Raw genomic sequence first — 17400 nt, 5'->3', positions numbered from 1 at the left:
GCTGCTGTCACCTGGAAATGGTCCCAGGTCTAGGGATGCCCTGAAAGGCACTGCGGTGTGGCCTTTGCCTGCAGGGATGAAGGGCAGGAGGTCCTTCTGGCGAGGGGCTTTCCAGAGGCTGGGTTGTCCCTGCCTCTCCCAGCTAGAACTGGAGGGAGTCTCTTTACTGTGTTGATCTGGATATGTGGCTGCAGAAACTGCCTGGGAAGGGTACAGGCTGTTTATTTTGACAAGAGAGGGCAGTGGGTAATTTATTCAGGAAAAATAAAGAAAAGTGGCCCCCTGTTGGTAGAAGCTCTGGGTTCTGAGGGCTAAAAAGGCATTTGGAGCTGCTTTTAGCTCAGGTCAGCTCAGAAGGCTAGAGCAGAGATTCTGCTGCAAACACTGGAAAGAGCAAAGACTTGAGGATTTCAACTGTCTTTCCCTGTCCGGTCATATCTAGTTAAACCCGTCAGCCCTGAGCTCCCAGCCAGGCTGGCTCCTTGTCAGCAAAGAGAGGTGTGTCTGCTCGTAAGAAATCAGAGCAAGAGTGGTTTACTTTGAGCCAACCTCAGCCAGAGTTGTCGAGAAAATGCAGCTTGCTCCCAAGAACATCCGGGAACACTCATTGCTTTGGTGGCCAAAGTTTAAGTCATGGGAGAATATCCTTCTCAAGCTTCTAAAATGGGGGTTGGCAAATGTTTTTCTACAAAAAAAACAGAGAGTAATTATTTTCGGCCATGTGGGCAAGTAGGCTAAATTGAGGATATTATGTAGGTACTTGTATCATCATTTAGCATGCAACTGTTTAGAGATGTGAGAAGCATTGTTTAGTTCACAGACTGCACAGAAAAGAGGCCCTGGGTCAGATTTGGCTTGAGGATGGGAGTTTGCTGACCCCTGTTTTAAAGGCGGGTCAGAGACCCTAATTCTCAAAGCAAACACCTGCTTCAGTTGTTCACTTTCCCAGACATGAGTGCTAGCATGAGGGACTTAATCTGAGGGAAGGGGGAGGAAGGAAGGTGGGAAAGGATTGCTAGCTGGGGCGATAACTCTAGGACAGACATAAGTCAAAAGTGAGGTGACGGGGCCCTGATTGGATGACAACACGCTTCCTAACCCTAAGTGGCCTGGAAGTGATTTTTTTATGGCTAATACAGATCTGTTATGAGACGTCACCATGATGGTTATGAACCCCAGGATCAGATTCCCCTTGTCCCCTTTATTCACCCTGTCTACAGATATCATGGCTGCAAAAAGTATCCAATTTGCCAAGGATTTCTATCTCCCTAAAGTCCTCAGGGAAAACATTAGTGAAACATCTCTCTGCCTCCGTTTGTCTGTGTGACCTCGAGCAAGTTACTTAACCTCTCTGAGCCTCAGTGTCCCCATCTGTAAAAAGAAGACGATAACAGCCCCTGCCTCCAAGGGATTTTGTGAGGATAAAGGAAGTGATGTGTGTGAAATGCATCTGGCATCATTAGTTGTTCTCAATAATGTTCTTTTTCTCCTGGTGTGCCCTCTGTCATTGTTCACTATTGATTTGGTTTGTTCTGTGCTTCCTTTGCTAAGGCTGGAAAAGAGGAACAGGATAGCATGGAAGAGAGTCCCCCGTCAGTGGGCAGACAAGAGAAGGAAACAGAGTCCTCCGATACAGAAAACAGAAGGGCAAGGAAGGTAAAGTTTGTGCCAGATGCTGGCAGTGTAGCCACATCGGCACAACGGCTCTGGGGCACCAAGTCACAGGCCTCCCCAAGTCATAGGCCTTCCCGTGCTGCCTGGGGGTGACCTGCTTGCTGCATGGCATGTGTCTGAGACCCCAGCAGTGGGTCCATGAATGAAGCCAGCACTTTCTGGAGTAATGGCTTCACCTGGGACCTTTGCACAGTCTTTATTGAAGAGATCTTTACCACCTGCCTGGGCTCTGTCTCCATCTTCAGGAACTTGGCTGTGCTCATAAGAGAAAGCATGTGCCCACAAAAGACTCCAGGCTACAGAGCCAGACTCCCAAAATAGGCAGGTCCTGGGGAGGGGCTGCAGGCAGAAGGGGGCTTTGGGTACTCAGGCTGGGGCCCTGACCTCAGTAGGCCCTGACGCTGGGATTAACCAAACATCTCCTGTGCTTGTGAAGATTATTTTACTTAATTAAAATGAAAAACCCAGTCACAGGGCTGGGGCTGCCACAGCAAAAAGAAATGTCCTTGGAGCGTGGCCAGCTTCATGCCTTTCCAGTCAGAAGAGGCAGGGAGATGAGTATCACTGGCTGGAAGCTGATCTCCTAAATCTGGCTGCCGGGCCTCTGGGCCACTGGGGACGTGAGGGGAAAGTCTCGGGAGGAGCCAAGTGTGAACTGTGGCTATGGAGGGTTGTACCCTTGCTGGGAGAGGGTGTTTGGGGGGACCTTGTAAGGGCTTCGCTGCAGTTACATTTAGTGATGCCCTGCAAGCAAGGTGATGCGTTTAGAGCTTATAACTTATTCATTCAAAAACTCTCTCAAAACTTAAAAAAATAAAGTTTCTAGAAATTAATCATAAAAAGATGAGCAGAGATTATTATCTATTAATAGGAAGTATGTGGAGCTTCTCTGGTGGCTCAGATGTTAAAGAATCTGTCTGCAATGCAGGAGACCCAGGGTTTGATCCCTGGGTCAGAAAGATCCTTTGGAGAAGGGAACGGCTACCCACTCCAGTATTACTGCCTGGAGAATCCCATCGGCTATAGTTCATGGGGTTGCAAAGAGTCAGACGCAACTGAGTGGCTAAGCACCACTATGGAGTGCTTCACAATAGGAAGTAGGCTAAATACCTTTGACTGGAATCGTACATGGGCGTTAACAGTTACGGTAGCGATGTAGATTCTATGATATAGAAGCACCTCTAAGCCATAATACCAAATAAAAATGTAAGCTACCCACAGCTGAAAACAAAACAAACAAAACAGCCCTATCTTTTTATTGAACACCTGTTTATGTACCAGGAGTTGAGCTTCTTTGTGCCACTTGGTGGGTTAAGCATGAAGGGCTAACTCCAACTCCTGTGCTATTTTGAGGCCCGTCCTGGGGTGAATCAGTGATGAGGGATTGAATGGTTTACAGCTCCTAGGTACCCAGGTAGCAGGAAGATTGCCAGCATCTTTCCGGTTTGAGGGGCCCTGTGGTCACGATTTGCACCCTCTTCTGGTTAAATACTAAGAACCAAGCCTCAGCCACCCTCTGACGTCCATCCGCATTTTTATTCAGGAGCAGGATTCGGAGAGTGGAAGTGAGGCTGAGGGTGAGAGCTGGTACCCCACGAACATGGAGGAGCTGGTGACGGTGGATGAGGTAGGGGAGGAAGAGGATTTTATCATGGAACCAGACATCCCAGAACTAGAAGAGATTGTGCCCATAGACCAGAAGGACAGAATCTCTGCAGAAATATGTCCCTGTGTGACAACTGCCTTAGACCTGGACTTTACCAAAGGTTTCGCCAAGGAGGGAGTCAAGACCATCGGGAATGGGGCTGGAGAAATCAGCCTTAAGTCGCCCGAAGAACTGCCTTCTGCTTCAACGGGCTGTCCCAGTGACATGGACGTGGAGATGCCTGGCCTAAATCTGGATGCTGAGCGGAAGCCAGCTGAATGCGAGACAGGCCTCTCCCTGGAGGGCTCAGATTGCTACGAGAAGCCCGCAAAGGGAGGAGAGAGCTCAGATGTTCGTCTGGCCCCTCCACTTCTGCAAATGTCTTCCCCCAAGCCAGCAGAGGAGAGGGCCTGGCAGCCCGGCCCGTTTCTCGATGACTGCAAGGCCAGGGGGACCCCCGAAGATGGGGCTGGTGAAGGCAGCCCCCTGGAGGAGAAAGCCGGCCCCCCCACTGAAACCGACCTCCAAAGCCAGGCTTGCCAAGGAGCGTCGACCCCGGGTAACTACCTCTCTTTTTCCTCCCTTTTTCTCTGTCGGTTGGGTTGATCCGACCACTGCTTCCCTGGAGCGGTGTGTGGGCAAGTGCAGGCTGGAACCAACAGAAGTCAGGGTTCAGCCAGTGTGAAAGCTGGTGCAGGAGGCAAGCTGAAAATCCTGATTAAACTGCTAGAGCTTTGAGGCAGTGGTTAGCTCTTAGCTTTTAGGTAGGGGACGTTGGGTAGGAGATCGCACATTTTCTGAAAAGCAGACTCAGATGGGACGTACTTCTTTGCCTTGACAGGAGCCCAGATGAACTCTGACAACTAAATTAGCAAGTGTTTGGGATTATCAAAGGAGCTTTGGTTCCTGGGGATCAGCAAGCAGCCTCTCTTGCCTGCGCCACAGAGGACCACCCAGGCCGTTACTTTGTGAGGCCTGAGTGAGGGGGCAGAGCTTCAGAGGGCAAGAAAGGAGAGAAAGGAATGGGCAGAGGGCAGAATGATGGGCTCACGAAGGGGCCTGGCTGGTTTCCCTTCTCACCACCTCAGACCCACTTTTCTCCAGGGTCTGATGGTGAAACCAGACTTGTCTTGGGATCTCCTCCACCTCCATTGGAGGTGATGTTGTGTCTGTGCCTGGCACTATGACATCATGAAGACAGAGTTTAAAATAGGCTAAGCCCGGTCCTCTCTGCCAAGTGGAAACTAAGATCCAGCAAGAGCTGTGGGAGGAGGGGGGAGGTGTGGCCCTCCGTGTTCTCCCAACGAAAATAGCTAGAAATTCATTTTGCAGAAAGCCTGTGGCATTCCAGAGTTTGAAGGAAGTGGGGATAAGAGTCCAGGGCAGAAAATAGAGAGGAAGGGCTTAAAAATAAATATTTCAACTCAGTGCCCTGTGGTTGGCACAAACTGGTTGGTGAGCAGGTGGTCTGGGCTTCCCTCCATGTCAAGCTGACCTGAGCTCTCTTTCACCTGTGTGGATCTGAGCCTCCATGGATACTCTGCCGTGAGCTGCCTTGTTGCTAGAGCAATGCTGAGGCCTGGGCTGTGTCTAGAGAAGGCAAGAATAAAGGAGGAGCGAGTGCCATTCACCTTGCTCGGATTGAACCTCCTCTGTGTTGTAGTATAGGTCTTGACATGCACTGGTGTTCATCGCTCATTAGCTTCCCCAGTGTTTGGAGTTCATATTTAATAGCACTGCTCAATAGGCTTGGGGTGAGGATGGCATTGCCTCTTCTGCCCGCCTCTGTGCTCCTGTGGATGTCAGCACAATTTTTGCACTTCAGTGATTCTTCTGCCTGCAGAAATGGAGTGATACTGAATCGGGGGCACGGGTGTGGATCATTCCAACCGAAGGCATCAGAGGCCCATCCCCCACAGAGCCAGTGCAAAGATTTGCCAAGTTTTCTTGTGTGTGGCGTTCTTTTGGCAGCCGTAAAAGCTCTTTATTCTAGCACTTTGGTTCTAATTAGCAGCCCTGGCCCTAGTCTCATGTTATTAAGCAGCCCCAGGACTATTTCCCATTACACAGTGCAAGGAACAGAATTGCAGGGATTCTTGGAGGCAGGTTGTGTTTCATTGGTATTCTGTCCCGGCTCATGTTTTGCAGAAAACTCCAGGTACTCAGAAATGAAATCTCTGGACGTGAGGTCACTGGAAGATGCTGAAGTGGAGCTGAAACAGCCCCTTTCTTTGCCTTCCTGGGAACCAGAGGATGTGTTCAGTGAACTTAGCATTCCTCTAGGTGGGTGAGATACTCAGTCCTTCCTGAGAATTCAGTTCCAGGGGACGATAGTTCTGTAATAATGTCTAAGAGCTTGGGAAGGCTGTTCGTCATTTTGTTGTAGTATTAATGTCTGATGCAATCACCCAGAGTAACCTGCAGCTTTAAAGTTTCTTGCAATTTCAGTCTCCCATAGTAGACCAAGATAGCTCATGGGGCCAGACTTTGAACGGCACTGCCCTAGGAGCCAGAGCAAAGAGACTTGTTTTTCCTGTCAGGAAATGTTTTATTCCTAACCGCACAGCCCTTATTCAGCCCAGGTAGTGGCGGCCCACCAGCTGCCACAGAGTCAACAGAAATGCCCTGCTGGCCCCAGCACTTCTCCAAACAACGCTGCTTTTTTTTTTTTTTTTTTGCTCTTTGAGGGACTAGCTTCTCTGAGGCAGTGATACTGAATAGACTGTGTTTAGGGGACTTCCCAGGTGGCTCAGAGGTAAAAGAATCCACCAGCCAATGCAGGAAACGCAGGAGACGTGGGTTCAATCTCTAGATCAGGAAGATCCCCTGGAGGAGGAAATGGCAACCCGCTCTAGTATTCTTGACAAAAAAATCCCATGGATAGTCCATGGGGTTGTAAAGAGTTGGACATGACTGAGCAACTGAGAACACACTCTATAGTTGATAGAGGGTCCCTGGGTCCCTGTCCTTCCCATGTTGGTGACTGCGTGTCCTCAGACAAGTCATAACCAGGAATTTTTTTTCCAGTTACAGCAGGTCCTTCAGCTTCCCTGGGAGCTCAGCTGGTAAAAATGCACCTACAATGCAGGAGACCCCTGTTCAATTCCTAGGTTGGGAAGTTCTCCTGGAGAAGGGACAGGCTACCCACTCCAGTATTTATGAACTTGTGGCTCAGCTGGTAAAGAATCCACCTGCAATGTGGGAGACTTGGGTTCAATCCCTGGGTTGGGCAGATGCCCTGGAGAAGGGATAGGCTACCCACTTCAGAATTTATGAGCTTCCCTGGTGGCTCAGACGGTAAAGAATTTGCCTGCGATGCAGGAGACCTGGGTTTGATCCCTGGGTTAAGAAGATCCCCTGGAGGAAGGCATGGCAACCCACTCCAGTTTTCTTACCTGGAGAGTCCCCATGGACAGAGGAGCATGGCGCTATAGCCCATGGCACGACTAATCACAGCATGGCAGGTCCTTCATTAACAAGTCGATGAGCCCCAAGGGAGTTAGTCAGCATGGAGGCTCACACTTTCCATCAAGTTTTCTTTTTTCCTTTTCATCTGCTGTATAAAAATCCCTTATTTTTTTTCTGTCTTCCAGTGTGCCATTTAGTTAGATGCAAACAGCAAACTTCCTTTTTTTAAAAAAAAAAAAAAAAAAGAAGAAGAAGAAGGAGTTTGCTACATAGCATCCAGCATGCCCCAGGACAAAAATTAAAAAAAAAAAAAAAAACGGAAATACGTACTGACCTTAGAATGAACTAAGATGATTGCAAGAAGGCCCTGGGTTCTGGAAAATAGTTGCAAAGGCTGCCTTTCAGGAAAAAGGTGCCAGCAGCCCTTCCTGGATAATGTGGCACTGCGTGAGGCACTCGGGGCAGGGGCACTGAGAAATGAAACACAAGTCTCTTGGCATCCAGGAGCTTGGAATCTGTATGATAGACACAGGCAGAAATTAAGAATAAATTCTGCTGCTTTATAATTCATGTCTTATTTTTATTATAAAAAGTGTGAAAGATTATTATAAATTTATCACCCATATAAAGTAAACATTAAATGTTGTTTCTCTTCTCTCCAGTCTCTCCCCGTCTCCGAAGGTGACCACAGTCATACCCATGGATAGTTTTTCTCCCACAAAAACAGGATCAAACTATACACACAATGTTATGCAGTTTGCTTTTATACCTTAACAGTGAATCTTAGAGCTCTCTTCACATCAAATGCATTCTTCTTAACTACTGCAAATATTTTTTCTTAAAAGCTGTACCATACATTACCGATACATCTCTCTACTGGTGAACATTCAGAATGTCTTTAATTTTTTTTTTCCATTAAAAATTAGATTGACAACAATACTAGGTAGAATATGATTTCCATCATAGTTTAGCACTGATCAATAACCAAACATTTCACATATTTCTACAGAATATATTCTTACATTCTAAAAGTATTGTATATTTGAATGGCACTGCCCTGGGAGCCAGAGCAGAGAGACTTGTTTTTCTTATCAGGAAATGTTTTTCCTGTCAGGTATATACTATATCACAAACTCATTCCTGTTTTCCCATCTTTAAAGTCAATAACGCCTTTCTCTTACGTATTTACTTCTAAGGATTGTAATATAAAATTAAGTAAGATATCCAATGTTAGGAATGTTAAGCAGCCAAGAATAAAAGAACAGTATAAGTGAGAAAGTACAAAGTAACATTATTTATGAAAAATTAAAATTATTAATTTAAATGCTATACAAGTTAGACTTTTATTTTTTTCATTTACCATTGAACTCACAAAACACCTGTGGTGTTGGTAATATTTTCAGCCCTATTTTACAGGTAAGAAACGAGATGCTGGTGGTTTAGTCGCTACGTCGTGTCTGACTCTTGTGCCCCCACGGACTGCAGCCCACCAGGCCCCTCTGTCCGTGGGATTTCCCAGGCAAGAATACTGGAGTGGGTTGCCATTTTCTCCTCCGGGGGATCTTCCCGATCCAGGGATCGAACCCACGTCTCCTGTATTTTAGGCAGTTTCTTTACCACTGAGCCACCAGGGATCTAGGATGAGAGGCAGGTTGCAGAGCTGATGAACAGCCCTTTGACTCCTGGCCCCGCGCTCTTGCTGCCTGGGCACCTCCCACCTTCCGCACGTGCTGCCGCCTTTGTGTGTGAACCGGTTCCTGCTGGATAGCACGCTAGCCCAGGGGAGAGGGGGGTGTCCATGCATCTTTGCATTTCACATTTTCATAATTACCACTAAATCGCTATCCAGAAAGATTATACCAGTGTTCTTGAGAGTACGGTTTCTCCACATCCTTGCCAGCTTTGGATCTTAGCAGTTTTTAATCTTTACCAACCAACTGGAGGAAAATGGTAACTCATTTTATTTTTTAAAACAGCTCTATTGAGGTATAATTGAGGTTAATGAAGTACACATAAAACCTGAATTTTGACACATATACACCTGTGAGCCTTCACTGCAAGCAAGACAGTGAACATACTCATTGCCCCTGGATTTCCTGATTCTCCTTTGTTACCCCTCCCTCCCAACCCCAGTCCCCAGGTAACCACTGCCCTCCTTCGTGTCACAAAATATTAGTTTGCATTCTAGAATTTTCTAGAAAGGGAATCATACAGTATGTACTCTTGTTGCCTGGTTTGTTTCACTCAATAGTTATTCTGAGATTTATCCCAATTGTTGGGTGTATGGATAATTGTTTATCGTTGAGTAGTGCACTGTGTTTATGGGTGGATCACATTTTGTTTATTCATTCAGCTGTTGATGAGCGTTTGGGTTTTTCTGGTTTGGGGCTATTACAGACTGTACTTTTATGCTTGATGATAGTGTCCGATTGGCCTTGAGACCTATTGTTTCTTTAATCTCAGTGGGGGTGAGGGGTATATGATACTGTTTTCTGCATTTGCCAGGTAAGGAAACTGAAGCCCAGAGACTTATTACCAGAGTTGTTTTTGATTTTTAGTTGCTAAGTCGTGTCCGATTCTTTCTGTGACCCCAGGCTCCCCTGTCCACGGGATTTCCCAGGCAAGAATATTGGAGTGGGTTGCCATTTCCTTTTCCAGGGGATCTTCCCGACCCAGGGATCTAACCTGAGTCTCCTGCATTGGCAGGTGGGTTCTTCACCACTGAACCACCAAGGGAGCCCCTTATTGCCTGAAAGCACACAGTAAAAAGGTCAGAACTGAGGGAATCCTAATTGGAGACCAGGCTGCCCTGCCATTCAGGCAGCACAGTGGAAGGAAAGGCAATTTTGGTTCAGTGGTTAAGAGCACAGAGTGTGGAATCTGACTCCCTGGGTTCAAATCCCAGCTGGCTGGGGGACAAAGAGCTGCTGATTTAACCTGTCTCCCTGGTTTTCTTCACCTATAAATCCGGGATGTAGTAGTCGCCTACCATGTAGGGTTATTTTGAGGATTAGATGAATGAGTACATGTAAGGTCTCAGTCTCTTTCAGTAGGAGGTACTTACTATGAGTTGTCTATTGTTATTATTTGTTTCTCTCCCTCTCTCTCAAAGTCACTCAGTCACGTCTGACTTTGCGACCTCATGCACTGTAGCCCACCAGGCTCCTCTGTCCATGGGATTCTCCAGGCAAGAGTACTGGAGTGGTTAGCCATTCCCTTCTCCAGGGGATCTTCCTGACCCAGGGATTGAACCCAGGTATCCTGTATTGCAGGCAGATTCTTTACTGTCTGAGCCATCAGGGAAACCATTATTCATTTATGGAATAGTTTTTGAGACCTACTCTGCTTTCTCTCACTGGGGCTGCATAACCCTTCACCCTCCATGGTTTATCACTACCGCAGAGAGACTTTTTAGGGAGTGGGGACAACTCAGGCTTGGTCCCTGTGGCGCACATGGAGGGAGAAGGAGAAGGAGAAGAAGAGGTGAGGCAAAGTCCTGCTGCTTCGGGGCTGGGCTGGGCACGGGGGTAAGAAAGGGCAGCTCCGTGGTTTCAAGCCAGCTCTGGGTGACCCCAGCCAGCATGAGCCTGCCAAGGCCTGAGCTCTTCCCAGAACCAAAGGGAAGCCTACAAAACGCAAGCTCCCCCTCTCCACCCGTCACAGGCTGTGCTGGGATGACAGGGCTGTAATTACCCGTGGCAGGAGCTATTATTAGAAGGCAGATGTTACTTTAATTACGGTACTTAATAGAGGCTGAAAAATGGGAGGACCAGGTTGCTACAGAACTCTCTGGGTCTGGGGCTGTGTTTTCTTCACGCTGTGCTTCCCCGGGCCCTCACGTTCCAGAGGTATCCTGAGGCGGTGTTGGCATTCTAAGTGCCTGGGCAACTCCTGGTTACTCAAGGGTGAGTTCCCAGGCATTTGGGGATCTTGCCCCAGCTTCTCCCTCCTCAACACTGTCTCTGACCACCTGGTACTGCCTGAGTAGCCCTGGAGGTCTGCAGGGGCCTGGAAGAGAGCTGCTGCCCAGCCATGGAGCCTGGATTCTCCAGGCAGCTCTGGTGAAAGGCTGGAGGGCCAGAAGGCTTCTGTGGAGAAAAGCCTCACACATGTCTGCTATTGTTTTTTGATAAACAGTTTAATAAAGAACTAATGTTTGTTGAGCCCTAGGCAAAATGACATGTGCTTCCCCATTATACCATTTACTGTATTATTATTCCTGTTTCACAGACAAGGAAACTGATCTCAGAGAGGTTAGCACACATACCTGAGGTCGCACAGTGTGAGTCAAAGAGCTAGGTCTGACTCCAAATTCCATTTTCTCTCCAGTATACTGTGGCTTCCAACTTTTTTGTTTTTTGGCAGTAGAAGCCTTTGTTCAAGTGAAATCTCACCCCAAACACTACAGATGGTAGCCATGCCCACTGCTGGGGCTGAAATGGGCCACAGCTGCCAGCTCGGGTCTGCTTCACATTCTGTGGTGGCTTCTGAGGCAGCTGCACCCCTTTGGGGGGCACCCAGGACAGGGATTTGAAGACCTCTTGGGAAACGTGACGGATTCTGGAGGCCTCGTGGGATCTGCACAGAAAACCTAAGGCTTCTTTCTTGGTTTTACCCAGTTGGTCGCCCCTACAAGGTCTGGACTCAGGGAGAGGCTCTGATCCCCTGCCTGTGTCTGCTCCCGTGGCCTCGGGGTGGGGGGTGGGGGTGCTTCCCCTTTTCTGGTTGCTCTTTTGTCCAGTGGGGTCCTCTGCTCCCTGTGGAGCAGCAGCAAAAGGGAGAAGTATTTTGCAGGCACAGAGGAGGAAGGCGTGCCTTGCTTAATGCTCTGTTTGCCAGCAGCAGCCAGGAGCCAGGGCCTGGGGGAGGTGGAGGGGCGGGACGGCCACCCACAAAGCCAGCACGTTCACATCCTTTGCAGTGAGGTTGGGAGGACACTCGGCCTCCCCCAAGGCAACTGGGCCCCTCACCCAAGGACCTCATTGGAGATTGCTGAGGGCACGGCAGGCAGGCTTGCTATGTGGCAGTTAGAACCGGCCAGCCAGTCCACTCCCCCCCACCAACACACACACACACACCACACACACACACACACCACACACAAACACACACACCACACCACACACACACACACACACACACACACACACACACACACGCGCGCGCGCCATCCATTAAGGCAGAGCGCAGGCAGGCCTCCCAGGCTCCCTCCTTCCTCCAGGCCTGTGCTTCCAGGCTGATAAGTGGCTTTTGTGAAATGAGGCTGGAGGAGGGGCGGGGTGAGTGTTGGGGGGAAGGTTGTAATTAGAAGTCTAAACTGCTCCTCTATGACAGGGTCTCCTGTGCATTTAGCTCTGTCTCTAGAGGCAGGAGAAGGAAAGTGGAGGAAGGCCTGGGCTTGTGGTCACACGCAGGGCCTTGGCGGAGACCTGGCCTGTCCCCCTTTCTGTAAGAGACTGCCCTGGCCTCGTGTGTGGCTCCCAGCCCCACTTTCCCTGACACCCAGGGGGCCAGCTCTCTGACCATCCCTCCATCCGCAGCAGAACTCACCATATGGGCAGCAGCAAAGAACAGCTGAGGGGTCAGCACACAGGGAGCGGCCTTAGCCTGAAAGCGCCCGGGGTCGGGAGTGGGGAGTGGCGCGTTTGTGTGTCCTGATCTCCGCAGTCCTCAGCCCTGCTTTTTAGCTAGTGCCTCAGTCAGAAGGCCCAGGAGGGATTCAGCCAGCTCTCCCCAGGCTACACAGATTCTTAGCCTCTGGTCTTAGCCCCTTCTCAGACCTGGGCTCTTTCCACTCTGCTGTGTCCTCAAGAGGAGAACTGTGACCCCAAAACAGCATGGTGTAGGCTGGAGCAGCCACCGTCCCCCTTCAAAGATGAATCCTCTGGGCTGTGACGCAGTCATTTCTCTGGCTGTTGGGTCACTGTTTCCTTTCCTCGGAATCAAAAGAGCTCCCCAAATCCTGGAACTTCTATTTAACGCATCATAAATAAAATGCTACTAACGAATGGCTAAGATTTAAGACTGGAGAAAGACGGAAAAATGTTTATGATAGATCATCACATGAAAAAGGGAGGAAACAGAATTACACTTAGGGTGTCATTAAAAATGTCCTCTTCCACCCCACAAAGGGCTCTATATATAGATAGTGTGGAAGAAAATATTTTGATTGGAATGACTCCAAGTGATTTTTCCTCACTTTTATCTTTAAAAAATTCTTTTTAGTGAACATAATTGTAAAATAAGCAAACAAAAATGAGTGTTCTTCCAGTCTTGGCCACAGCAGCTGCAGAGAGACGTACAGTGTGGAGAAAGGAAATCCACCCAGGGAAATGTAAGAAACCTCCTTACTCCTCCTTTCCCAGGAAGCAGACTGATGTTAGTAGAGCCTGAACCTACTTCTGGAAGGCAAAGCATGTGATTTCCCAGCACTCCATCACACTTCATCACACTGCCTGTGAATGAAGCTGATGCTGTTTTCTTCGTGCCAGTTTTATAAATGAGGACAATGAGGCTTGGAGAAGTTGGGTAACCAGCCCAAGCCAATAGCAAGCCAGGGCTGGATCGCGTTGCTCCTATTTCACCCTGACTGCTGTCTGGACCCCAGGGGCCTCCCTCCACCTTCCTAAACTGCCTACCTGTCCATCCCCCATCCTTCTGCAGGGGTGGAGTTCGTGGTGCCCAGGACCGGCTTTTATTGCAAGCTGTGTGGGCTGTTCTACACGAGTGAAGAGATGGCGAAGATGAGCCACTGTCGCAGCGCCGTCCATTACCGGAACTTACAGGTAACTGTTGGTCTTCCTTGCGTAGTGCCCAGGAGGGGCGGTCCCTGGGCTAGGTTTCTGTGAGGTTATATCTCCTTCCATCACATGGAAAATTCATTCTGTGGTCTGCATCCTGATTCCACCAGACTTCTCCACATGGTGGCTGCCTTCCTTATGCTCTCAGAGCATCTGTCTCCACTTTAATACAAAACATTCTATTTGGGTTGGATATTTTTGGCAACGGCCTCTCCCTCTAGACTGAATGACTTGTTAGTGTTCACCTAGCCCATGGTTGGAGCTGATCCCTTTTCACAAGACCTGGATATTTCAGATACAGATATTTCTCGTGTTTTTCTCTTCTCCTGTGCTAGTATCCATGTTTGGCTAGAATAAAAGTCAGTGTTATGTTCTATTGAAATGTCTGTTCATACTGCAGCTGTATCAAAGACACAGCGTCTGGGACCAGACACTGGGGGTACAACATACAACAACAAAAAAAGCAGATAGTAACCCCTGCCCTCATGGACCTTCCATTCTAGAGTAGTAGATTCTTTGTATATTAACTGTGACATATACAAAGTATTCTATATACCATATTTCATCCAATCTAAGGTGCCATCAGTTGTAAGATACAACACTATTTTTTGATACCAAGAAGAAAAAAAATGTTACGGATTAAACAGTGAGACTCCATCAACTGGAAAATACATCTCAATTTCAGGACTGTTCATACACAGGGAAAAAACACTTCTTAAAATCAATGAGATATAGCAACATATCCTATAAAAATACCTAAATAATATATAGCATATTAGAATGTGATTTTCATATGACTTCTGGTATAAACTGGGGATTAGTAATATAATAGAAATCATAGTAGATAGATGCTTGGGGTAAGTGTATCAAAGTACCTTCTGTTCTAACTGCAAGGAATTTAGACTACTTTTTTGAGGCGTAAGGCCTTGGCTCTGGAAGACCCTTGTGGTAGTGAGTGAGTGAAATCTCTCAGTCATGTCCGACTCTTTGCGACCCCGTGGACTATAGCCTATCAGGCTCCTCTGTCCATGGGATTCTCCAGGCAAGAATACTGGAGTGGGTTTCCATTTCCTTCTCCAGGGGATCTTCCCAACCCAGGGATTGAACGCAGGTCTCCCGCACTGCAGGCAGACACTTTAATTCCAGAGCAGATAGTACTGTTCAGTTTAATTGTTAAAGAGTGGCTGCTCTGGTGGTTCTTAGCCAGGGATGTGAACCAAAGTCCTGTATGCAGTGTTTCAGAAGTATTTATACTACATAGGCCAAGGGTTCAGCAGAATTTGGGAGAGACCCAGGAATATGTAATTTGAGAAAATTCTCCAAATGATTTGAATGTGTACCCCTAGTTAAGAAAACTCAGATACAGGCCAACTCTCTTATTTTATAATTGAGGAAACTGAGGCGCAGAGAAACCAAGGATTTATCTAAACCTTGGATTAGTCCAACCCTTGGATTTGTCCAAGGCCATCAAGATGGTGAGTTACCAGGGCTGGAACCAGATTGCCTGATTCTTAATCACTTTGCTGCTTTCACTCGACTAAGCTGGTCTATGAACTGAGACTCATGTCATAGCCTGGGTCACCATCTGCAAGGAACTGTTACTAGCTGTGCCCAAACTCAGGTCATTTAAGCCTCTTGATTTCCCTCCGGAAAGCAGCTGTTGTATGACCGAGAAAGTCACAGGGCCCGGGGCCCAGGTCCTGGCCTCTCCAGGGTGTAGGCAGTGACTTGGCCAGGCCAAGGGTTCAGCTTGGGCTACACAGAGCCAGCTGGCGGCAGCTGTCTAACCCTGAAGACATCATCACCACCCACCCACAACAAGAGGAAAGCTCTAGAATGGAAGAGCTGAACAGGGTCTTGAAGATCATCCAGTCCTGATTTTCCCAAACTTTGGTCTTCAGCTGGAATCTTTTTAAAATGTGGCTTCCTGGACCTACCCTATATTTGCTTATTCATTGTCTCTAGCGTGGGGCCTGAGAATCTGCATTTTAAAGTCTTTCCAGCAGATTATGATACCCCAACATGAGAACCTTCTCATCCTGTCTTCTCGACTGGACTGCATAACCCTCAAGGAGACACACAGCTCAAGGTCACCCAGGAAGGTTGGAAGAATGCAGACTCCCCGGTCCTTGAATTCTAAACCCTGTGGTTTTTGCAGGGCAACAGACTTCACTGTGTTTTGGGCCTCTGGGCCAACCCCCCAGGCACACTTGCCTCCCTGTAGCAGGCCACAGCCGCTCCTGTGGTCCCAGGCCTGTCAGGTCCAGGCACTGGCTCAGTCCCTTATGCCCGCCAACTGCAGTTCTGCTTTCCCGGGTGCACCTGTCAGGGAGCTGGGAGACTCAATCACAGGTGTCCCAGATAGGGTTTCTGCCAGTGGCCTCGACAGACTGTCTCTGTCCACACAGACGCACCCATCCCACCCCCACTCCATGTTACATGTGCGAAAAGGGAAGAATTCAGACGGGAGTGGCCAGTGCTGGCTAACACCTCAGTCAGGCAGCTTGTAAATCTAGCACCCCGGGAGGCTGTGAGGCGGGGGCAGGGGTTGCTCCTGGGGGTAAGGTGGTAGGAATCTTCATTTTCTGTCTGCAGTCCCACTGTTCTCTCGTGCTCTGAGAGAAGCCACAGCAGGTGATCAAAATAGCAGGTGGAGAAGGTGCTAGGTGGGAAAACTAGACATTTGCTCAGCCCCAGGTCCGATACTTGATACATCCACCCACTTGCCTTCCCTGAGACGAGGTGAAGGAGCAACCTAGTCCTCCATCAGCAGCCTGATCCCCTGGAATCCATGGTCTGCCTCTCTCCATCAGTCTCACCCACCTCTCAAAGCCAACCAGTCTCTCCTAGAGACACCAGGTCGACTCTATCACCTCTCCCACATCATCGGGTCTGACCCTCAGATTCACCCCTGGAGGAAGAAGGAGGAAGATATCATCCTTCCATTTAACAATTTAGGGTCTGAGGCTAGGAGCAGATAAGTGACTTTCACAGAATCAGACAGCCAGTGCCAGTTATGATCAAGGCGGCATTGACTTTTTGGCCCACCCAATATATAGCCCAGGATCCTGCCATCCCACTTACAGAAATCTAACCTACAGAAATAAATTCACCAATATGTAAATATGTACAAGGACACTTATCGCAGTTAGTTTATTATAATAAATGTATAACTTATTGCCAACATTTTTGGAAACAGCCTGAATGTCCAGGAATAGGGTAGCAATTGAGTAATTGATGGTTCATGCCTATGACATTGCTAGGTATTTATTCCATGCCAGGCTCTGTGTTTGATGCTTTATGGTACCTCTCTGGGATGTCACAGCAACCTTGTGCAGTGGTTACCGTATTACTCACACTTAACAGATGCCAAAGATATTGAGGAACTTGCGGCTGAAAGCCAGCCTTTGAACCCAGGTCATATGATGGCAAAGCCCACACATTTGACCGTTGTGGGGGACTTAACCCTGCTGACTCTTAATCCAGCACTCCTTGCACTGCCCTGGGCTCCCCCAGCCATCAGAGGACATCCAACTGGGGCCTAGGGCATCTTCTGGTTCTCTCACTGCATTGAATCCAGAACCTCATGAGCAGCCTGACAGGCTCACCGAGTTGGACTTGGGGGGCCAGTGGGAACATGGGTGCTCTGAGGTGGGGTGCAGGCAGCCCCATGCCAGCCTGTCTGTGGAGTCTCAGGTGTCAGGCTGCAGTTTTGTCTTTCACAGTAGGTATGGGGCAGAGCTGCTCCCCTCCCTGCCCTTCCAGCCTCCCTCTCTTTCCTCTGCCTTTTAAATGTGGACGTGCTGCCTGGATCCTGGGGCTCATTCTGGACAACGAGTAGAGTTTGAGAATTAAATGAGTTTGTAGAAGAAA

At 48.4% G+C, this 17400-nt stretch overlaps 1 protein-coding gene across 2 annotated transcripts in view; it reads left to right on the top strand.

Moving 5' to 3' along the window:
- The window catches only part of RBM20 (RNA binding motif protein 20), a 75300-nt gene that overhangs the window by 54603 nt on the left and 3297 nt on the right, over nucleotides 1–17400 (top strand). For both annotated transcript variants that reach the window (XM_010859365.1, XM_010859366.1), the window contains exons 10-13: nucleotides 1552–1656; nucleotides 3218–3878; nucleotides 5468–5602; nucleotides 13391–13512. In XM_010859365.1, coding sequence (XP_010857667.1) covers nucleotides 1552–1656; nucleotides 3218–3878; nucleotides 5468–5602; nucleotides 13391–13512 — 1023 coding nt within the window. The remainder of the gene's footprint in view (nucleotides 1–1551; nucleotides 1657–3217; nucleotides 3879–5467; nucleotides 5603–13390; nucleotides 13513–17400) is intronic.

This window comes from Bison bison, unplaced genomic scaffold (assembly GCF_000754665.1).
Source record: "Bison bison bison isolate TAMUID 2011002044 unplaced genomic scaffold, Bison_UMD1.0 scf7180017864456, whole genome shotgun sequence".
NCBI lineage: Eukaryota > Metazoa > Chordata > Mammalia > Artiodactyla > Bovidae > Bison > Bison bison.
Note: the sequence above shows the minus strand (reverse complement) of the source record. Positions and strands in the feature narration are given on the sequence as shown.